The sequence below is a fragment of the Haemorhous mexicanus genome, chromosome 10, assembly GCF_027477595.1.
Source record: "Haemorhous mexicanus isolate bHaeMex1 chromosome 10, bHaeMex1.pri, whole genome shotgun sequence".
NCBI classification, from domain to species: domain Eukaryota; kingdom Metazoa; phylum Chordata; class Aves; order Passeriformes; family Fringillidae; genus Haemorhous; species Haemorhous mexicanus.
In genome coordinates, this window is record NC_082350.1 from 17142367 (window position 1) to 17166696 (window position 24330).

The 24330-nt window shown below is 38.7% G+C and overlaps 2 protein-coding genes across 2 annotated transcripts in view; one reads left to right on the forward strand and one right to left on the reverse strand.

Annotated features, from left to right (window-relative positions):
* The window catches only part of PSMD1 (proteasome 26S subunit, non-ATPase 1), a 60101-nt gene that overhangs the window by 20297 nt on the left and 15474 nt on the right, over nucleotides 1-24330 (forward strand). Inside the window, exons 17-18 of the mRNA XM_059855570.1 lie at nucleotides 20848-20962; nucleotides 22816-22932. Coding sequence (XP_059711553.1) covers nucleotides 20848-20962; nucleotides 22816-22932 — 232 coding nt within the window. The remainder of the gene's footprint in view (nucleotides 1-20847; nucleotides 20963-22815; nucleotides 22933-24330) is intronic.
* HTR2B (5-hydroxytryptamine receptor 2B) lies at nucleotides 3638-13528 on the reverse strand. Its single transcript, XM_059855571.1, has 3 exons — nucleotides 11717-13528; nucleotides 6835-7035; nucleotides 3638-4779 (listed from the first exon to the last, which is right to left on the reverse strand). The coding sequence occupies exons 1-3, from the start codon at nucleotides 12024-12026 to the stop codon at nucleotides 3899-3901; spliced, it is 1392 nt and encodes a 463-aa protein (XP_059711554.1). The 5' UTR covers nucleotides 12027-13528; the 3' UTR covers nucleotides 3638-3898.

Genomic DNA, 24330 nt, shown 5'->3' on the forward strand with positions numbered 1-24330 from the left:
GGAAACGGTGTAGAAAAGCAACACTTTCTGTGAAACACTATAAAAAAATCCTATGTGCCGTTTGTGTGCAGGTAATACAGCACCAGCTTGTAGCATCAGACTCTCTTCTCAGTGCCTCCTGCTTAACACTTGATTTTAACTGTATTTGCATTTGAAAATTGATGCTAGTATGGCCTAGTATGATATAGTCAGGAAGAGTTTTATACTTGTAGGATATAAGATAACTGAATAGTATGTTTTTCTAGCTGCCTGAAAGTTTCCTGATAGCTAAAGGCCTACAGCTTATAGATGGTTTAGGGCTGGCTGCACAAAATGCATTTTACATCACATCACTATAGCTGGGATTAGCTGAATTTCTTGCTTCTCTGTTTCTGAGTGAATTAAAGGTTGGGTTATTTTTTGGTTGGGATATTTTCTGGTTTTGTCTGTTTTGTGTGTATTTTGTTGTTTTGTTTAGTTTGTAGTAAAGCAATCCCTTTATTTGCATTTCAAGACACTTATTCTGGTAGACTTCAAACTCCATTATTTTCCTCTCTGCAAGACTGCTGAGTCCTTATGTGCATGTCTGTGCTGTAATTTTTAATTAGATAGGCAGACAGAACATTGACTGAATGTCTCCTAACGTATTTTAAATAATTAAACAACAAAACAACCACCATACTTGTCCATTGTTCTTCTAAAGTGTTCTTCCCATAGTGCTTGGATGTTGCAGATCAGCTTTGACTTTTATCTTGCTTTTCAGTAGTTTAAAAAATTAAATATGCCAGATAAAGGTCTTTGTGATAATGAGAAAAGTTGAACTAGTTATGTCTAAGTTATTATTTTATGGACTTTATTATTTTGTTATTTATTGTTATAACTTGGAGTTATTATTGTAATGAGACTACAGAGCTGGCCAGGTGGCTGATTCAGTGTGGGTCGGGTTAGGAAAGAACTGGCAGCATTTTGCTCCAGAGAAAGGAATCCCTTTTTTTGTTTGTGTATGTTAAGGGGGAAGTGCATGACCCCTTCCTTCTGTAAAAATGTCTTGTGTTCTACAGCCAAATGACTGCAAAGCTTTATCAGTTATTATACTGCTATCTTATGAAAAAAGCTCTAAAATATTATAATGCTGGGAAAATATTCTCACTTTGCAGACAGCATATAAAAATATATTTTATAAATTTGTGTTACCTAAAGACAGTACTCCTGGATGTGGTTCTAAGCCTCCTGTTGTGCTTGTTGATGCCACAAGAGCAGTGTTGTCTGTAGTTACCATACAACAAACTGGTGCTTTCTTTCAGGAGCTTGCAGTGACTCTTCTATCATCTTACTAATGAAGGTGATGTCTTTGTTCAGAGCTGTTCTTGTAGATACAGTTGCTAAAACAAGAACTCTGCTATCCCTTAGTTTTCTTACTTCATAGTTCTGCGTCTTAATTTTTTTTTCTTGCTCTGTCCTGCTTTCCAAGGCTGTTACCTGAATTCTCAGCTTGTTTGCTTTGTAAGTGGACAATCCCTGAGCAATATCTTGTTGCACTTAGCATGTTAAGTGGAATGTTTTCCACTTGGAAAGTGGAAGCATGGAATGTGCATGCTTCCTTGGCTGATGTGTTTCTATCTATGGAGAAATTTTCTTGCCTATAGAAAGACTGGACTTTTTATTAGTCACTCATCTTTTAGACTGAGGTTTGTTGTTGCTGACTGACCTCAGTAACTGGAACATGCTGAGCTTCTACTTACAGTTACTAAAATTGAGAAACCTGTATACTGGCTTGAGAAAATACATCTCTTTTGGGTGGGACTTATTCAAGGATGATTTCCTGTTGGTGGAGGTCTAAGCACTGATTGCAAAGAGGCCTTGGAATCTTTCTTTGTGGGAAATTTAGGGCAAATTACTCCTCGTGTAAGACAGATTGCAGACTTGACAGCTATACAAGAGCAGGGTCAGACAGAAAAGAGCTGAGTTACCTCTCAGTTTTTCAATGTGCTGTGAGCCAGCTGTGATGTTTCTGCTGGAAAGGGAAACTATAAGTTGCTGCTCAAAGTAGGTGATTGCTGCCTGCTATATGAACATTTTTTTGTTTAATTAATATGGATTTATTTAAGTATCAAGAGAGATTTCAAAGATGACTGCTTCTTGCTTTCTGACTGCTGGAAAATAGCCCCTCAGGAATGGTGTTTGCCTTTTGGTGTTACTGCTCATGAAGGTGTCTCTTACAGCTATCACAGTCCATCCATTCTGGCTTTTAACTACAGAATCCTCCTAAACAAATTTTGTTAAAGTGAAGAGGAGGGAGAGCAGTTAGAATTTACTGTGATTTAAGGGGCTAGTGATTATCACCAAAATTGGGAAGATGACAACTTACTGCAAGTACCACAGATGTATTTTTAATGCTTTCGCCGGAAAATCTCTGGCAGTTGTTACAGTAGGCTCTGTTTTGAACTTGCATATGTTTTAAATTAAATATATATAAATAAATGTTGGAGGGACATGTTAGCTTTAGTACTTTGTGTTCTGCAGATGAAAAAAACCTAAGCCTTTTGCTGTACATAATTTTAGTGTAACCGAAGAATGCTGAAAATATTAAAAATGAAAACAAAGCCCAAACTGGAAATTTTACTGTAAATGGAAACTATGGAAAAAATGGTGAGCTGGCTGCTTGATGTAAGAATTCCAGTACTTTGGGGAAATCAGATTTCTTTTCCCAAAGAGTCTGGAGCTATCAGAAGTTTCTGATTTCCCAAATAACAGACTCTGGTAGCTTTTATGGATTGTGAGAACCAATTATTTCTATTAATTTTGTGCTCATACTAAAGTCTTGAGCATGTTTGAGAGTGCAAATTGGGACCTGTAATTGGCCATTAGTCCAATTAGATCATTTTGAGCTCAGCTAAACTGTGAATATGTGCAGGTGTAGCCAGTAGTGTTGTCTCTGCTGTCTCTTAAATATTTGCTCGTATTTTCATGTGAAGTAGCTGTTCTGTGTGTGATTTCTCTACTTCCTGTGAACTACATTGGATGAGTGGAGGCTTTCACTGAAGTTTCCATGATCATTTAAAAGGAAGCCTGTTCATATAAATTGTAGGGATGTTCCAGGCATTGTGTATCCTGTTTTTCTTATGATCATTGATTGTGTGTTGTGTTATTTTGATTAAATAATCCATTTTCCTAGTATGAAAAGAAAAAGGGGCAGTTTTCAGTGAATAATCTGGCAACACTCAGCTTATGTATATGTAATGGAGATGAAATTCAAGTGGGTGAAATTCTGCCCATCTCTACAGTAAAGGGATAATTTCCATACATGGAATTTTTAATCATGCCTTATGGAATGGGCTTGTACATTGGTCTCTAGAGTGAGTGATTCTGCTTGTGTTTTATATACCCTTAGAGAACAAGGGAAGCTCCTATGTGGATACTCAGTCTCAGGAGAGGAATGTATCTGTAGGAGGGAACGCAGTGAGCTTGTGTGCAGCTCTGTTTACAGACATTTAAATTGAAACTTGTATCCCTGTGCTGCTTCCATTGTGGAGCATCAACCTACAAAGTTTTGTCTTCTTGCCAGTGCAAATGTTAGTGTAGTGTTTGTACAGAAACACTTTTCTTATAAAGATGTGCTTTGAAGAGACTGAAGGTGATGAGAACTGAAGTCAGATACTTAAACTGATTTAGCTTTTATTTATTTCCCTCTTCCTTAGGCTACAATTCCACATGAGTCATTTGTCATGGAATGAAGTTGTGGTTGCCACCATGGGGTTGGGGTTAAAGTAGAGGAGACTTTGAAGGAGAGGAATTAATATAAATTTATAAGATATTGCTCACATAAATTACAGAAAACAGTAGTATTTATACCCTCTTACAGTGCAGTTATCTGGAATAATACATACAGTAATGCTGTAGGGACATGACTGCCATTCCACTATACGTAGCTGACTTGTTCTTCTGTTTTATCAACCTCATTCTCGGTGAGCAGCAACGTATCCAGCAGAATGGCTGATGATGCTTGGATGGGTGAGCTCCTCAGCCTCATTGGGCTCTGGTACATAATGGGATTAATCCCATTTCTCATCCCATTCATGACAAAGAGCTTGGAATTTTCTGCTACAGAGCTTCTGAAAGAGATCCTGCTGGAGCGCTGCCGAAGGGCCTTGATAGGCTTTGTGGTCCGATAGTTGCAAGTGATGTACCTGCTGAAAGCCTCCCTAAATGTTTTGTTGAAGAGTGTATATACAAGAGGGTTCACTCCTGAGGATACATACCCTATCCAAACAAATATCTCCAAAAGCTTTTGAAAAACCTCCTTATTGCAGGAGTTGCACAGAACTGAGCTGATGTTTGTTATGAAGAATGGGCACCACATCAGCAAGAAAAGAAAAAACACAATCCCCAGAACTTTTGATGCCCTTTGTTCATTGGTTATCGTTTGCATGGACTTCCTCCCAATCGTGGATGTCCTGCCGATAGGCATGTCACTGGACAAAGTCTGGTCCTTTCTGGAGCCATTTAGCATGGCCACCTTTTCTGGTGAGGAGGCAGGTGTTGTGTCACGCTGAAAGACTGTGGACACTGTTGACCAGGTGAAGCGCTGAGGCGGCTTGTTGATCAAATAGGCCTTTTTGCGCAGCACTCGGATTGTCAGTAAATAAGTGACGATCATGATAGCGAGGGGAATGAAGAAGGAAGCCACTGATCCGTACAGAATGAAGTCATGAAAACGATCAGGCATCAGGAGACACGTGATGTTTGTAGAGTTGCCATTTCTGTCCTCAATGCCTCTGATAGGGACTGGAATTGCAATGCCTGTAGGAGAAAAAACAAGTGCTTGAGTAGAGAGTAATTGCTTGCAATCGCTTCACTGGGCCTGAAGCCTTGGGGTTTCTAAGGAAAGGTAATTCCTGAGCTCTGGAGCAGGCACAGGAACACAACGTGAAGTGTGGAGAGCGTCACGTGGGTAATTGGGCAAACAGTACTTTGTAAGACTTGGCAGGCTGAGCTTTAACAGAGTGCCCTTTCTAAGGAGATTGGGCCTAACTCATAGAGATTGAGGAAGCAGTATGAAGTTGCCAACTTTTCAAGTGTAAAACGCATGAATTGCTTTGACTCTGGTTATTAGAATTAGTATGGCTTTTCCTCCAGTGAAATATGTTTTCCTGATGCCATCTCCCCCTTTTTTTATCTCTTCTCCAGGGTAACCTTGCACTTTTTGAAGGGCAATTTTGTAAATACATAAATCTTGTCTTTCCCTCTTCTATTAACCACATCAAGTTACTGAACACAGACAGCTGATTTTTTTCACCCTGCTCGACTCTTTCATATATACAAGTAGCTAAATAGTTGCCAGAATTATGCAGTGTGTGTTTGGGATGGATTTGTTGTTTAAAGTCTCCTGCATATTTAGGAGTGTTTAAATGAGGCTGGCTAGCTCTGTAATTCACCACTCGTTTAAAAAAAATGTTAACAGTCTTGTCTTTTAAATGAATTTTTTATAACCACTAAATTACAGTCAGCACTTCATTTGCCAGCAGTCTGACATTACAACAAAAACAACAGGTTCCTTGCTGTCTGGTGAAGGTGATTTGTGAAGTTTTCTGATACCACTTAATGAGATATAGGGATTTACTGTATTCCTCTGCTACTCAGCTTACTGAAGTTGGTTTAAAGCAGCAAGAGCAAAATGGGTTACCCTTCTGCAACTTGATCCCTTTCTTAATTAGAAGTACATCTTCAGATACAAAAAGCATTTAAAATTAAGATTGAACCAAATTAACCTTTGATTTGGAGAACCTAGCTCAACTGCAGAGTAGTTTTATGTTAGATAAAAAGAAATTGAAAAGTACAGTGCTGTTTAATGGCAATAAATCACACATTAAAAGGTCAACTTGTGTCTTGACAAGTTGCTTTTTTTTTGGGGGGGGCAGGGATGGGTTGGTGATAGAATAGAGATCTTTTCTCCTATCATTACAGATCTTTTCTCCTATCATCACAGCTCTTCCAGAATTTTTTTCAACTCAGAAATTTGGGGTTTGCCTTAGCCAAGAAGTGGCTGTATCCATTTCGTATGCATCACTGGCCTTAATAATGCAGAATAATTTTGTTTGGTCTTGCACACAGAGCATACACCACTAAGACTGTCTGGAGCTTGTATTAAATTATTTGAATTAAATGTTTTCACTTCCTTAGCTCATTTAACAGATTCATTTTTCAAGCATTAAAGACAGATGACATGCTGCATGTACATCACAGAGACACTGGTATCATCATAGACATAGATATCATTTGTATGTTGGTATAAACTTCTTCATTTAAACTGTTCAGGGTTTGTTGTTTTGATTGTTTGAGGGTTTTTTCTTAGACATTAGCCTTTCTATAAGCTGTCTCAGCCTTCAGTGTTAGCCTGGATGTTACCAGACACTGATTCATATCTTTGCTATAAATAATTAAACCTTTTGTACTTCCTTTATGCAAAATTTTAGTAACATCTGTTCAAGTCTTAAAGTTGTGTTTGGGACAAAATATAGCACCACAGGAACATTGGGAATCTTGCTTTCCCAGGAGACATACTGTGCATGCAGATATTGTTTTCTGATTTTTGAGCTTTCAGGACCATGAAGAGGAGTGATGATTAATACTCTGACTCAATTCTTGGCGTTTCTGGTGAGCCTAATAAGGAGCAGTGGTTCAGGCAAATTTTTATGATGTAGCTATGTATGATCCAAGAGGCAGACTTCCACCAGCATTTTATGGTCCTCCAATCAATAGTACTTGGCCAAATCTTCCATTTTCGCCACATTTCACCTATTGTTTTGGACATGAAAAGCTTCTGTGTTCCTTTTCCAGTCTCCAGGCCCCACATACCTATTGAAATGAGCCAAACCACGATGATTTTGATGATTGTTGTAGCCCATGAATTGTACTGGCTGGCCTGGATTGGCTTTTTTATCGCAATGTAGCGGTCCAGGGAGATGGCGCAGAGGTGCATGATGGAAGCTGTGGAAAAGAGGACATCAAGGAACAGCCAGATAGGACACAAGGCAGCTGGTAAAGGCCAGGTATTGTCTGAAAGAGAACAAAAAACTCATTAGAATCTAAGCTTTTTGAGAACTTTCAGTGTGTCATTTTCCTGTGGCATCAGTATGGTTGAAAAGTTCATAGTGCTACAGGAACTGAGCTTTGTCACTGCCTCAGATGGGTTCTGTGCTATATTGTAATTAGCTCCTAACTGGCATGGTTGCTGCCATCATATTCATCAGGCTACCTGTGTGCTATAAACCTTTCCCTGTCTTTTTGTCCTTTTGTGGCAAGGACTCTGGATTAAAAAGTTTATTAAAATAGACCATGACTGTTTGGTTCTTGTGAGCCTACTGTAAAGTTATTATTTTCAGCTGTTTCTGCTTGATAGTCTTGTGATACAAAGTTATATTAAATGGAGGAGATAATGAGTCATAACCAAAGTATTAGTTAGTCATTGTAGAACTACTGTTGAATCTTAGGAGTGATATTGAAGAATCTTGTTTACACATCTTTAAAATGAGTTTGCTGTGTTGTGTCACTTGGCCATATATACTTGAACACTAATGTGACAGACTAGGGCTGTTCTGTCTCAGTAATGATTTTATAAAAATTGAACATTTTTTTTTGCTTCCCCAAGAGCCATGGCTTGGATTTTAAGTCTGGCATCGTGTTTCTTAGAGTAGTTACTTGTCCTTAATATTAATCTTTACAGCAATCATAGGGTCTATCCAGTGCACTGATAAGGGTTTTATAGTGTTCAGATTTCCAAAAGGCTTTTATTTTTGAGAGCTGTATCTCCCCTATCAATGTCTGCAATACCAAATGAACTTTAATGGAAATTTATTTATTTTTAAAGTGGTCTATTTACTCATTACTGGTCTATTAACTGATTATTTTTTAACTGATCTATTTTCACTCAGAAGTAGCTTCTCTTGCAATCCAGTGTGAGCAGTGTTCAGTTTGAGGTGCACTGAAGTGCTGTGTGTCTATAAGGATGTTCTGTAGTCCCAGGGAAGAATGTATGAATGAGGAAGATTTTTCTGTTTCTCATGGTAGAAGTTGATCTACTAAGTGTATTTTCCTCCCTTATAAAATTCAGCTGTACTCAATCAGTAAGTACATTATTAGTATTGCCGGGGAAATCAGTTCTTTGTTGAATGATGGTTAGGGGGGAAAAATTGCATTTCTAATAAATCAGATTGGTTTTAATTTCCTTGGTCAGCATAAATAGACCTGTGTGCTGAGAGCACCAAATGAGCTGGACTTTTGTAATGTTCAGTCTTATCAATGTAGTAACATTGCAGTCATTTGGGATTAAAACATTTTTTTGTAACGTGACTGATTGATGGAAATGATAATGGTGCTGCTTTGACTTGAATTATAAACTCCAGTGGATGGAAAATTTTATGAATACAAACAACAAGGGGTTGTCTGCACTCTTACCTATGCTGGGAAACCTGTGTTAAACAAAGAGAATGGATGGATGGAGCCCTGAGCTGAACTTCAGCCATCCCCAAAGCAGAGGACTCCAATGAGGATGATGTAGGCAGTGAGGCAGAAGGGGAAGAGGCAGTCTGCTTTCAATTTATTAACCAGAAAATTTTAGTATCTACCATAATTATTTCCTAAAATAGATTCTGTCATTGAAATTATGCTTCAAAAAACTTAATCTGTCAGGCAGGTATGAGAAAATTGTAATTAGTAAATTATGAAACATTTACTCATCTTTAGTTTTCATGCCTAGACTTTTAGCTGGCAGTAAGGTACCGTGCATTTCTGAAACAGATTTTCTTTAAAAAGAAAAACCAAAATGTATTGTGGCTTATGTAACCAGCTGTAATTAAAAAAAAAAAAAACAACAACAATAACAACAAAAAAACACAGTTAAAAGAAGTAACTGATTTGATGGGCTTGAAATGTTTCTGCTCACTCCAGAAAATTGACAGCTTCTTTTGATTGTGTGATGAAGGATTAGTTTCAGATAAAACATGAACAATAGAAAGTGTGTTCTACAACTTGAAGGATGGCAGATAACACAGCAGGATTTCAAGTGAACAGCTAATACTTCTTTTGGATAGTACTTGTATGCCATTCCCTGGATTATAACTGCCTTGAGTTGTGGAGAATCCCAGTGTAGGAAGTCTTTCCTTTTTTAGTTAATTTACTGTTTGCGGAAGAAAATACTTTGCAACAAAATGTTTATGTTCTGACACTCACACTCCTAAATTAAAATTGTTGTGTATGCTTGTACCAGAGTACATTTTGGTTGCTCTGCTGAGAATAAATAAAGTGCTGCTCATGGCACTATACCTGCAAGTGAGTTTACAGATTGATTTATTTACTTATTTTTAAAAGGGGCAGCTCTTTATTACAGATACAGTCCATTTCTGAAGATTTTTTGTGAATGTTCTGTCAGGGTGTGGGGCCAATGCCTGTAGCAGATTTTGATTTTGAACACCCTGTGACACATTAGTTTGTACAGTTAGGATCTTAATGTGACTGCACTTCTGTTCACACCTTTTCCTTCAAATCTTTGCCACATAATTAGATATCAATCCCAAATCAGAAGCATAATATTTGTACTCTGTATCTAGAAGCTGCACCCAGCTCTTTCATTATTATGGAAGCATTCCTGTGTGGAGGTGCCAGGAGGCTGGATTTAGTTTGCTGTCTGGCTGTCAATGACTTCTTTGTTCATGTAGTTGTCTGGCTAATGTAGCTTCAAGATTTAGACTTGTTATGTATTTAATGTCTGTTCTGTCTTCATTCCAGTAACTCCTCATGTTTTGCTCATGCTTTGAACTTCTATAAACACCTCAACATCTTCTCCCAGTTGGTGAAGAGGCAAAGCAGTTTTTCTGGTTGGCTGCCAAAGAGAGACTTGTGTGCCAGAAATTTCAGTTTTAACCACTGTTGTGTGGAAGGCGGGTTGTGGTCTTAATTAATTATAATTGATTTTACTACTTTCTGGTAAATTTCCTGCACCATGAAAGACATTTTTGTTTGACTTTTGAATTAAGATTCCTAGCATGCTTTAAACTGTTGTAACCAGGATTTAGCAGTGGATTAATTGGGAGATTAAGGAGCAATAGAGTCCTTATGAAGTTATAAAGGAAAGATTTGTTAGTCTAGCAGAATGAAAATAATAATAAAATCCAAACCAAGAAAACTCCACCACTACCAAAAGCCTACTCCACAAAATCCAGGATTTGCCTTCCCTTTATATTGATTGCTAGTAAACACTAATACTTTTTATGGCTAGTAGCTTTATTGTTGTTAGTGCCTGCCACAGGTCTCATTACTAAGTTGTTACAGCATCCACGTGTAAGTATGGAAATGCATATCTGCTTCTTGCCTCCCAGTCATGTGCACATACATGTTTTCTGTAAGTGACTGGGTTTTTTGAGTTAGAAATCACTGTCTCACTTATGTACATTCAGTTTTCTTTTTAGAAACTGTTGCTTTGGGAAAAAAAATCCCTAATCTGTGATCTCACGGCTGAATTCTGACCTCCTCTTCACAATTCTGTTTAGGGAAAAGAAGTCTGTGACACAGAGAAATTCTCAAGGCATTTAATGAATGAATAAACACATTTGTTAATAAAGTGATATCAGTTTTCTGTACAGAAACTACTGAAGGGCTTTCTGAAATATAGTTTGATTGTGTTTGCTTGTTGCTCAGGCAACTCTTAGAGTCTAGCCTAGGAAAACTGAACTCCTGCAGCCTTTCTTAGGACCCAGTGTATCTTAAAGGTAATTGTATAAATCATTAAGTTTCTTGAAAAACCTGCCTCATTGATTTTTTTTTTCCATTTTTGATATGAAAATAAACCATTTAAAATGTATTCTTAAAGAAAATTTAGCAGTAAAAGAGAGAGACTTTCCCATGGAGTTGCCTCTAATTAGTTGTCAGAAGCAGTATCTGAAATAAAGCTGTATGTTAGAGACTGTGGAAAAATCATACTTGTTCTGTAAGGACTAATGAGAAAGAAGATGTCACATCCAATGTTTTTTCATGTGAAAAAGACCCGTTTTCTTTCATATGAAGCAGACAAAAGGACAAATGTATCTCAAACATTAGGTACATGGATTGAGGCTTCCTTGGCTTGACAGATGATTTACTTGTGATGTCATATGAACCTGTGGCTTTCCCCAGGGTGGGAGGAAATCAGTTTCTCTGAAAGCAGTGCTGATAAAGTTTGTCATCACTGATAGTGCCAGGGACCAACTCTGACTGACCATGTAAATATATGACTGCTCATGGAGTCAATAGTCAGGTAAAATCAGATGCATTACTCATAGAAAGTTCAAAACCTGTTCAATGTACGAAATAGATACCTAGCCTTGATTTCAAGTTTTTTAAGAGAATACTGCCTGCAATTAGTGTAATATAATACAACAAATACCAGCATTGTGCTGATGTTGTTAAAAATTATATTACACTGTACAAAATGTATTTCTCTGTGCTTCAGCTCATATTTGAATATTTCTAAGTCTTGGATGATTTTTGAATGTTTTGTTTCAAAGGAAAGAATATCCACATAGTTGTACTTTCCATAAAGACATTAGGCTGTATTAAGGTGAGAGGGAGAGAAGATTTAGCAGCTGTCATCCAAGTGATTTTTAAAATTGTAATGCTGGAAAGCAAACAACTTTTCTGTTTAAATTAGACCTCCCAAAATTGTACCCCATATGCAAACCTGATGAAACAAACATGCTGCACTTACCAAATAATATTATGAGAAGGGCAATTGGCATCACAAACAGACCCACGAGCAAATCTGCCACCGCCAAGGACGTCAGAAAGTAGTTGGTAGCATACTGCAACTTCTTCTCCAGGGACACAGCCAGAATGACAAGTATGTTCCCCCCAATGGTGGGGATTATCAGCAGGAGGATCAGCAGTGCTGCCCAGTGCACTTTGTTTCCTTGTTCCTCACTTGGGTAGTCCTGCTTGGGTGCTCCTGTTACCGAGAGAGGCGACAAAGATCCATTGCCAGCTCCAGGTCCGTTCAAGGAGTGTAAAGGATGGGACATTTTTGTGTGCAGAGGAATGTCTTCGGAGGCTGTGTTTTGTGCAGGAGTTGCGTACGGTGTAAGAGTTCTCTGTTCCTCTCTGGTCCAGGATGGTCCTGAAGATAGGCCAGCATGGTCAGTCTAGTGAACTGGTCATCTGCTATTTCGAGATACTGTAACCGTGTCCAAGCTGGTATCGAATTTTTTTATTCTATGCCTTGATGGGCGCAAAAGAGTTTTAAAAATGCAGGTCTTGTCTTGTGTCCATCTCTGGTTGGTAGGGTTCAGGGGTCTGGTCTCCCCTTTATAACAATGTTCAGATTTCAGAAGATTAAAAGGAAAAAATCAGTAGCTGTCAAAAATTAGCAGTGCATTAGCTTCCTTTTTTTTTTTTTTTTTTCCCTGCAGCAGTAAAGAGTGATAGATGAATCTGAATGCAAAACAATTCCCTTTAGGTGCAGTCTATGTAGATTTGCTCCTTCTGACTACAAACTGGTGCAGAGGCAGATGCTTGAGTTGTGTATGTGCAACTCCTCCTCTCCCGAGTGTCTAGTCTCCAGCAGCATGTGCGTAGGCAGACAGCAGTTCCCATATTTCCCCTTATTAAGAATCCTATTTCTCCTCAGAGGGTAACCCCAAAAATATCTTCAGAAATTATGTATGAGGTTTCCGTTTTAATCTCAGCACGTCCTAATTTATCAGGTGAGGGTCAGGAAGCTGCAGACAATAAAACACTACTGACAGTCTCAAGGGGACCATAGAGATTTATCGAACTGAGACATCTAAATTTACTCCTTACTTGAAGGGGTCGGGGTGAGTAAAATGCTTGTTTTTGTAATCCGAGCAAGGCTTTTATTTAGCACAGCCCGTTCTCTCCCTCTGTCTTTCTCTGTCTCTGTCAACTCTTTCCCCTTTCAAGCAGAGACTCAAACAGCTGCCCCCACATTAAGCTGAACAAATACTCAGTTACTGAGAAGATTTGATCTGTTGCAGTTTTCAGGTGAAGAAAGCCTTACCTCTTTCTCTTGCATTTTAGTAGAGTTCACTTTGCATCCAGGAAGATCATTTATAATTTTCTTTTTCATCATATGGTGGAAGTTGAGATTTTTTCCTACTTTCTGGAAAACAAGTGGTTCATTTACTTTTGGCTTTTATAATATTTCTGAAGCTTGTTTCTTTGTGTGCTTTTTTTTAGCACATTTCTTCTATCACAAAGATTAAGAATTTCTGTTTTGGAAAAACTGTATTTCTTCTCATCCAGGTATTTTCTCCAACTCTGAAAAGGAGGAGAAGAATAATTCTTATCACTTGTAAAAAATGATAGAAATAAGGTTGTGTTCACTTTTGCTGTCCTTTAACTTCCATTCTTAGTTGATTCTACTTAGATGATCAGCAGAGTCTGTGCAGTTCTCTCTTTGCTCACAAGCAGAGCTCGCTGTTTGCTGCTACCCTTGTTCCTTGAGTGACTCCTTCCAGTGTATCCAGCTCCAGTGTTTGGAAAGCAGGGAAGGGACTGGGTGGGGGGTTTGGCTGGAAATGAGACAGAGAGGGTTAATTGATTCACTGCTCCAGCACTACAGTGTGTGCTCCCTGGAGCTGTATCAGGATGTGCAGGTCCTGGAAATGACCCTTCACACTACAGCATTCTGTCTCTGTGCACCATAGCGTGGCTGGCTGGCTGGCTGGCTGGCTGGCTGCTGCTCACTCTCTGGGCTCTCTTGCTCACTTGCTTTCTGGATGAAAGCACAGTTAACCCTAAAAAGTTCTGCAGCCCTGTAAACACTCCAGATTTTTTCTTGCCTAACTTTTTAAATGTATTGTCTAGCATGCTTACTTTAAGTGTGTGCACTGTTACTTTAAAACTTTCCTTCTGCAGCTGCTTTTTATTATCCTGAGTGTTCTCTTTTGTTGCGTTCCAGCTTTCAGTCAGATGTGTGGATAGCCTCAGCGTCATCTTATAGTTCTGCATTAAAATGGAAATAGAGTTCACTTCCAAGGACATTAGCTGCAAAATTGGGTAATAAGTCCTGGAGTAAAGGCTAGAAGAGACCATGAGATCATGGTTTGACCCTCTGTATGACACCAGCCATTACATTCCATGAATTGCTAGTGCTTACTAGCCTTGAGTGGGAAATCAGGTCCTCAGTGAACTGTGCATCAATTCATATTTCTTTAAAAAAGAAAAAAAAAAAATTGTCTCTGGAATGCAGGTAATGTGGAGCCAAAGAGAGAAGGCTGCTGTCAGAAATTAACAGAAATACTTAATATATTCAGATCATACCACAGAATTTTCAGTAGCTTTCACTTGTTCCTTACTTTTCCTGTTTAAAGGAAACTGTCAATGAGATTCCCTGCTGTATTCATTTGCAATTGAGAGTTGATTTTTTTATTAATTAGGAAAGTATATATTAAAAAAAATAAAGCCAGCTTGGTAATACTGTTTCCTTATCTGGCCACTTCCCTATTGTCACCACTAACAGAACTGAGAGAGCAGAGCACATGAAAACATATAAAAAGTGGAAATTGAGACAGGACAATACCTTATTTGGCTAATGGGCATTTGGATTCAGTTTTTCTTAAGCTCCACTACCTCTAATCAAGTTCTGGTTTATATTTTATAAATCTTGAAGGATATCCTGACATTAATCTAGCTGTAGTTGAATACATGTACTGCAGATGAAAACATTTATATCTAATTGAAAAGGAAATTATTCTTAAAATACAGATAAAACCAATTATCTTAGGAACTTGCGGAAGATGGTACAAGTCTAGTGGTAGATTGGCTTGCAAGCATTTTTACCTCTTTGGTGCATTGTTTAATTTCAGAGAGATGAAATACATACCTGCCCTTTATGATGTTTTCTGAACTTTACCAGGTTTGAATCACTTGGGAAACATACCCTGCTCTATATGTATTACAGACCTGCAGCAAATTCTTCTCTGTACCTTTTGGCCAGGCTTTTTGTGCAGGCCACCGTCCTGCCCCCATGTCCAGATGTGTTAATGATGGTAAACCTTAAATCTTGTGAGACCCCACTCCTGGTCCACTGTAAACTGAATATTTGAACCATAAATAGATATTATTTTTATTTCCCATCTCTTGCTGTTACTTCTGTTTTCAAACTGCCAGTGTGATTTTACAGAGCCATGTCCCCATCAGATATGAGCTGTCTCTGGTGAGTGCAGTTCAGTCAGTACATATCATTCAAGTTCACTTGCTTTGCTGTACATGAGATAGTTGCAGGAAATTCCTGGTTTGGGAATAGCTGAGATCATTTTTGTCCAGAGAGAGACTGAATGTTTAGTCTACGCTGAATGTATCAGTTTGTTGCATTTTTCTCTGCAGGTTTTCTATTTTCTATATATTTCCCTTTCTGTGGCACATCCCCTCCTCCAGAAATGACCATACACTGTGCAGTTAATATCTGTATTTCTCCTTTAACTCATTCATGGATGAAATGAAACTTCTCTTAAGTTTTTTTTTAATTGCCACTGCACCACTAAAACAACTTGTGGAAATAGTTCTGCATAAAATTATTGATTCATGACCAATAGTTTAAAAAAGTTATAAATATTTAGAATCTTTTGAAATATGACTGAGGACACTTAATGAGGAATTTAGAAGATATATTTGACATTGCTCTTCAATTCTCTGATGTTTCATTTTTCAATGAGTTGTATAGTCCTTAAATATTTAGACTAAAATATAAGTGCATGTTAATGATGCTTCAGATGCTTCTATTTTTAGTCTCAATCATGAGACCAGTGTGATGGTTTTCTTCAGTATTCTGTATCTTTACTTACTGATGTTACCATATATTTACATATATATAATTTCATGCTGAAAAAGTGCTGAAATATATAGAAAAATGGCAGTAATGCATTAACCTTGAAGATGTGCAGCTTACAGGATTGGAGATAAGCTACTCGTAAGTGGGGTTTTAACTGGTCTGTGATCTAAGACACTTGAAGTGGAATGTGCTCCAAGATATGGCAGTCTGAGCTTTTAGTTTATCTTGTTGCATGCCTCCTGGGGAAAAAAGATTACAGTGGATTGCTAAGAGCCATTGTAGCTAACTGTGATCCTCAACTTTCAGTAGCCCAATAGGGCTCTTGAAGGCAAAGCCTGATGGGAACTACAATATCTGCAGATGTTGCAATTGTAAAGACTTTCAGAAAAAAACCTGTTTAGGTCAGCACCAAAAGGAATCTGACAACCTTCTGTGTCCAGCTGGCCTGGGCAGGTTTTTTTCATATTAGTCTGTGTTGACAATCAACATCCTGGTTTTCATTTTGTTAATTTTTGCACTGGAGGCTTAAGAAGAGTTTTCTTTCATCTCTCTTTGGAAGTAATGAAGAATTCAAAATTATCTTTGGTTTCTCAGAAATTCTAGGCTACTTACAAGCTAAGTATCAGCTTCTTATGGAAAGAATATGACCTTTTATTTATATATATATATATATATATATATATATATATATATATATATATATATATGCAAGAAATAATAGCCCCAGAAAGGAGTTCAGAAGTGAGGCTAAGGCAGTTGGGCTGGAGTCAGGCAGCTCCTCTGTGTTTTCACTGGTTCTAGTTTCTGGGGAGATTCAAAATCCATAGTGTAGGGTGTTTGTTTCTTGTGGAGGTTTCAAGAGCAACCATTTGGTGAGTAAAACTAATAAAATGCCAGCTGTTATGTTTTGCTGAGAATCTCTTATTGCTGTCTTGGTGCATCTTTATTTTTCTTTATGATTTTGTTTGACTTCTGAAACAAAGCAAACTGGATCTTGGAGGAAGTCCTTCATCTTCAGCCCATTTATCACAACAGTAAAACTGATCCTGATGTATGGTGGAAACAAAACTCTAGCTGACTACACTGTTGAAGTTCCATGGAAGAAACTTCTTGAGATTTTTGGCTTCTTTATTAATTTAGTTTCTCAGTAACAGAACAAAGTTGAAGCTAGTTATGATGTTGGGGTTTTTTGTGTACAGGTCTGGGTTCACTGACGTCTGTGGTTTCATGGCTTATGTAGGAGCAGCTGAGCAATTTTCAGATAAAATGAAGGAAATAATTGGGCCATTTTTTTGTCATCATTTTGCTGTTGTAGTAAAGTGTAATTGCAAAAGCACACTGCTTGAGTAAAACCAGTGTTAGGAAAAAAGGAAGGAACCAGTGCATTAGAGATAATTTGGTTTTCAAAAATAGACATTGCCTGTCTTTCTAAGATACACAGTCCAGTTTTGAGACATGCCTTAGGCTTTAATGTAGGAATTTTAAGATGGAATTACTGGACTGTGTTATGGGAAGGTCATGCTGGAGGACTATGGTACATTGCTTCTGTCCTCAAAATATATTAAATCTACTCCAGGCTTAGAATTTTTACTGTGACTTCAAAGAGGGGAGAAGAAATTTGTGTCTGGAGATAAAATGTCCGCCCACTGAATCTCCAAATGTTATTCTGGTATTTCATGTGATGTTATTTTCTGTGTTTAACTTGCAGTAGTGACAGATATCTGCATTAGGACGGAGTAGGAGTAGCAGGTTGCTGAGTGTGAGTTGTGACAAACCATTTCTCTTTTTTAGGAGTGTTACTAAGATTTCTCACACTCTTCATTATTTCTCTCCATCTCCCACCAGAGGTTTCTACTCTGTAACCACATTGATTCAGCCATCAGCAGTCAGCAGAGTGGTAAAGGTCTCCAGCAGGGAGCCAGAAGGGTGGACTTGTTTTGGGAGCTTGTGTGGGGCTTGGTACCAGTGAAGCAGAAACTTCCTCCATCCACAGGGGGCTGTCCCTCTTCCCTCTGGATTGTGCTGAATGTCATGTCAGCAGCTCGAGGGGCTGTGCTCTCAGTGAAGGGCCAGGGGAAGGAGAACATGGTCATGTTTTAAACATAGTCCCCAGCTGGATTACCAGATGGAAGTAATACCCAAGGGAGCAGAGTTGCAGCCTGGGACTGCTTATGAGGGCTTTTTAACTCTTTTTCTGATCACTTGACAGAATTGTTTTGGGTTTTATAAATTTTTTGGGGTGTGGGTTAGGGTTTATATGGGCTGACCTTTGGCAACACTGTGTAGGACTTCGTAGTTACAAACATCTCAGCACTAAAGGAGTGAACAAATGTTACTGCTTAAGCATTGATGCCAACATTGCTCTTGTGCACTGAGGTCCTGTTCCTCCAATACACACTTTTGCAAGACTTTCCCACTTTTTGATCTGCCTTCTAGATCTCTCTTAAGTAAGAAGACATTTTTTGAAGATTAAAGTTTTGAGAAAACTGAGGAAAGAGGTGGGACCCATAAATTGCTGCAACTCACAAAGTGGATTTATGGAAGGCCTCCTGTCAAAATGTTTGACCGTTTTATGGATAGATTTGAGATTAAAGTATTTCAAATAATTGCCACAAATAAATAAAGTCTGGCCAAGAATTCAAAAAACAATTAGTGTACATTAATCCTGATTTTATGATAAAAACTGTGTTTTTAGAACTTCTGAGCCTGCAGACACAAATATGTGTCCAAGTTAGTGATTCTATAAAATCCAGTTTTCTGAACAGGAATTTAATGATTAATGCCTCAGAGTGCATAATCACATCTTTGCCAGAAAGTGTTTTTCTCTTCTTAGGCTCACAATCTGCCTGTTTAATATTATCCAAAGTAAGGCAAACACAAAGGTGTTAAGGGTCTTTGTGCAAGAGCTGAAGTCTTCTGTGCAGCTGAATGTTGGCCTCATTTATTATAGGATATGTGTCTCCTGGTGTCCACATCAGCTCATTTAAAAAAAAAAACCATTGTCTAAGCTCTTATTTGAGCAGGAGTCTGATAGGTATTTTAAAATGTGTCTTTTAGTTTGTTGTCTTCACTCATAGGGCATGACAGAATTGTTCTGTTGCCCAGCTTTTCTCCCTTTCTTAACATTTGTCATCATGGCTTCCTCTTTGAGGCAGCAGTTTCCAGCAGCTTGGTGTTTCCTTCTCTCTAGTGGGTTTTTTTTGCTGCTTTTGAAGGCCATGGGGGCTGTAAGGTGATATTGGTAGGTGGGATTCTTTCCTCATGTGGATGCTTTGGGAAGACTCAGATGGAAGTGATGGTGGGAGAAGATGTGGGTGCTTGCTGCCATTACTGCTGAGGCATGTCCTTATGAGTAGCCTCTGAAGCCTGGGTGCCTTTGGGTCCCTTGAGCAGTTCTGGAGGAGGTCTGGAGCCTGTGTGATGGTGCTGCCTGTCTGTGGTCAGCTGGAGTAGGACAGAGGAGTGCAAAGAGGAGTTCAGGACCAGTTGTCAGAGAAGACCATGGGAAAGAGTTGAAATGGGAATAGCTAGAGGAGAAATTGTTTGGTTATGTGTGTAGAGTATAACTGAAGGATAAATGTGTTGTCATATGAACATGTCTTCTGTCCCCCATCACAATGAAGAAGAGAAGGAACTAGATTATTGCTCAAAGTCTTTTTCATTACTGTTTTCTATGATTCAGCTATTCATTTAAGTAAAACCCATGCTGGAGTATATTCTATGGTTTTTCTCTCTCTTGAGTTGTTGAGTGCCTTGAGAGGTACTGCTGCCACCCTCCACCCTCCATCTTTCAGTGTAGCAAATGTAAGAAAGGAAGCTAAAACTAAGGTGCTCTTGCCTTCTTCCTAGGTACATTTTAGTCTGAAATCAGTTTCCAGCAGAAGTAAATGGCTTGCAAGACTGCTTATAGGATTGTGAATGTGGCAATTAAAATGCTAGTCTGGCTTGCAAGACAGAGTGAGATAGCATGAAGAGCCAGATGATGTTCACTCTATAAACAGATATAATGAAATCACTTACAATTTATAGTTTTACATCTTTCTTCTTCATGAGCTTTTACCTTTCAACTGGATTCCTGCATTGCTCTTCTGTTCATCATGCCATGAGACTCAGTATCTGAAATTGGCAGTATTTGACATTATGGAGTGGTTTGTGTGGCATTAAAATTAAACCAGGGATAAATATGACCATGAAGACAGGTAGGAAATCAATATATTAGCACCTGTGAGTTCTGCACTACTTCAGAAATACTCAATATTTACAAAGCTGTTTGCATGAGCAACATATGCTTCTGGCTGTGGGAAATTAAGGCTCTCTTTCACCTTCCAGCACTGGGCTGGAAGTTTTGTTGCTGTAGTGACCAGCAGGACACTGGTTCCCAGCTGGTCAGACACAGAGCATATATACTCATTTCAGATCTCTTAAAAGGCAGCAACAGTCCCAGCATGACACTGTAAGGAGGCAGCAGTAGACATTACTCATAAACTGATTGGAAGTGTGTGTTGTATCAGCATTTCCTCCTGTGCTGTGATTTACAGCAGTAGGTGGGGGTGAGGAGGAGCTGGCAGAAGCCATGATTGCAAAAGGGAGTTTGGGACCCACCAGCCTGGAAGGTTGATTGAATGCTGGAGGTGAGTTTTGTGTCTACTGATGGGAAATTTAGTACTGTGTATCTCGTGGAGGGTAAATTTCTGCTAATGGAAAGCCTGTCAAAAAGGCCTGATTTCTGGAGATAAAGACTTCAGCCTCAATAGATGCATCAGTCTGCTGGATGATCTTTTAAAGGCAGAAAATAAGCACTGAGGAAGGCTTCACTAGTGGGAACTGTGTGTGATGGGGAAGTTTATTAATGTGTTTATTAATCTGTTCTCTTAGCCCATTTGTTCCTCCCCTCTGGTTAAGTTTAGAGAAATGAAAAAACCATACAGTGTGGAAGAACAATTTGAAATGTTCAGGTATGAACAGAGTGAAGTCACCATATTTTGAAGCACAATACCATATTTTGAAGAACACTAATAATAAACAATATTCTTTTTTTTGCCTTTCTCTAGGACTCCAGAGCAGTGTCCAAGTGTGGTTTCTTTGCTGTCAGAGAGCTACAATCCCCACGTGCGTTATGGGGCTGCCATGGCTTTGGGGATCTGCTGTGCAGGCACTGGAAACAAGGTGAGGGCCACAAAGAAGCATCTGTGGCCAAGACTGTTCCTGCTCCCTCCTGTGACAGACACATTGTGTGCAGACATCACACATGCAGATGGGTTTCTCACACGTGTACACTACTCGCCAGCTGGAGTGAAGCACTACTTTAAATTCTTTAACTTTCCTGGGCATAGAGTTTCTTTTCCTGCTTGTACAGAATAGGTAAATTAGAATTTTTTTATACATTACTGCCACATTCTTGGAATTTTGTCTTCAAGATTTTTCTTAGAGTTTTCTTACTGTCAAGTTGCCACTGAACTTTAAATGTATGTTCAATACTCCAAAATCAATACTTCTTTCCCCTTGGAGTGCCAGTGACAGGAATACAGCAGGTCTTTTGCTTAATTTCTAGCTCTTTTCATCTTTCCTCTGATACACGATTCATGGAAGATCCACGTAGTAAAGCCAAGTCCAATGAAATTTAATTAAATATATTGTAGTTTCAGGAGTGTAATTAACAACCAATACATTTTATATATTTTCACTTTATAAGTGTCAGTGAGGGTTAATACTCATGGATGGTAACAGACCATTTATAGTAGGATTCCTGCTGCTGCTGAGGAAAGTGAGCACTCATTGGACCAAGCAGCAAGTAAACTTGGGAATAACCTCCCTCTGCTTCTCCCACATGTGTATAATAATCTGTAGTGGTACAGAATTGCAGTTTCAGAACAGGTGCACACACAAAGCAATATGTCATGCTTCTGAGTCTTTGATAAATCTCTTGCTTATCTGTCTCATCTCTTCCTGTATTAAACATTTGGTCTGTGGCTCTTGCATGAGCGCTCCCAAGTGTCGCTTGTGCTGCCAAAAGCACAGAATGCTGACGTGCACTGCCTGCCATCTTTAGTAGCTAAAGCATGGAGATTTGAAAGCAGATCTGAGAGTCCTATTTTTATCCAGGTCGCTTTATTCTCAAGTGGAAGGTGGAATCAAGGAGTTAGTTATTTTTAACCTGCTGCATCTGACAATTTAAGTGGAAATGCTTTTAGTCGCAAGAATGAGTCTTGTTTTATTTCCAGATACATTGTATGATGACCTAAACCATCTGATTACACAGAGACATGTCTTCCAGAGCTTCTATTAGTAGGTTTTGAAGGCCCAAATAGATTCCGTTTTGGAGATCAGAAAGTTCAGCTTTTTGTCATAGTGGGTGTTTCATCCATGGTACTGAATGCTTGCCAAAGAGTGAATGAGTCACCTTCAGGTGAAGAAGTACAGCCTCCAAACATAGCTCAGATGGCAAAAGCAGTCTTAATGAATGCATGATGTTATTTTAGAAGTGGTTCTTTGAAATAATGTTCTGTATAAAATGAACTTGTTTTTAAAAGCCTCACCTAAGGGAAGTAACACTGACGGGTCTGAACTGGGAATCTCTTGCACTCTGCACTCAGCTGCATTTACTCATGTCCTCAGTTTAAGTATGGACAGAAAGGCACTCTGAACAAGAGATTACTTAAAAGATGCTAAATGCTACAGGTTCTGACAATAAAGTGTAAGGCTGAGAATTTGGAAGCTAATGTGATGAGTGCATCTGTTGCTTATGCCTGTTATTTAGCTCTTGCCCTGTTTCTGCAGGTAGATCTTGTTCCATCCATCCATCACTTGTTTTTAGTGTGTCTTTTCTTTTTCTTCACAATTTTTAGATTAAAATCTACAGAAATACAGATTTCTGCTTCATTTGCCAAGAACAGGCAAACCATTTTTTAAAGTATATCTGATAGCATCAATCTGATAACCTTCCATTGGAGAATTGAATCCTGGCATTCTAAAAATAGTAGTATTAACTCTGTGATTGTGTATTTCTTCTTTTCTTTTAGGAAGCAATCAATTTGCTTGAGCCAATGACAAATGATCCTGTGAACTACGTGCGTCAAGGAGCTCTGATTGCATCTGCCCTTATCATGATCCAGCAGACTGAGATCACCTGCCCAAAGGTAGTGTGTTACACCTCACATACCTCTCATACCTCACGTGCCTCTTAGGTGGGAAATTGTTTTGAATGCCAAATCTTTAGTGCTTGGCACTGCATGTAAGCACTGGCAAGAGACTGCACATGTCTGGTAAAGAGCCAGAGCTGAATGTACAGTGAGAAGCTCCTGCTTGGATTAGACCATGTGCTCTGAATGATGGGAACATCACTGATGGATGGCAGCATTCTAACCCTGGGCAGTACAAGAATAAATGCTCTCAAAGCATCTTGTAATGATAGGAAAGTGACTGTAAAGACATTGGTTTTGATGACAGTAAGCTTAGTTTTAGATGTGGTCAACATGCAGAGAGGTTCTGTAACAGCAATGTTTCCTTTGTAGTCCATTGTTCACGTGAAACCACTTCAGAACTTTCAGAACAGGTTTAGTGAGTTATAACAAATACTCCATATTTTAATGGAGTTTTCTGCTCATAAGGTAAAAGGGGTTGCATGTGCTGTGTTTTGCTTCTAAAAGTAGGTTCCCTGTGAGTGTTGACAGGTGATGATATGCAAACATTTGTACAGACTAAAAGTCCACATTGGAGAAGCTCTGAGCTTCCACATTTCACCTGCTCTCTCTGGTGAGTGCTGAGGCAGAGCAGTAGCTGGTACTTTTCTGCTCATCTGCTGCATATTGGTTGCTTTTATTGATGTCATTTTAGAAATTGAACTGTGGTAAAAACAGACACCTTTTTACTGCGTATGGATGAGAAGAAGGAAAAAAGCCTCTGTCCAGTGGAAGATTTTACTTGGGAAAGTCAGAGAAGGAGATCTACAAATGCAGGTGTTTGGGTATTTCTAAGTCATGGAACATGAAAATTTGCTGGCAGACAGTTTGTTCCTTCAAATTATTTTTTTTTTAAAAGAAAGAAAAATGTTAGTTTTCACTGAGCAGAATCTGGGAATGTTGTTTATATTATCAGAATTGTAGTTCAAGTGAATAAGCCAAGAATAGTAGTTCACTTGAATAAGCCAGTGGAGAACACTAGACTTCTGTTAGATCCCCTTGTCCTCCAAGGACAAAGTTTCTGTAATGTGAAGTTGAATTATCTCTCTGTGGAAAGAAATTAATTGTTGTTTTTATTGTTTGTTCCTTGGTCAGGTGATTGAAATGCCAGGCCTCAGTATAGGAGATCAGGTTTAATCATTTTGTGTTGCTCTAGTACTGGACAAATTATATAGCTCTCCTGTGCCTCAGTTTCCCAGCAGAAAGAATTAATGATTTATATATGGAGGAATTAATGATTTATATATGATTTATATATGATTTATATAATCCTCATCGATTATGAGGATCGATTCATTTTAGTTTGCAAAGCACCCTGATCCTCTTGGGATTGGAATTGCAATCTGCTCTGAATCA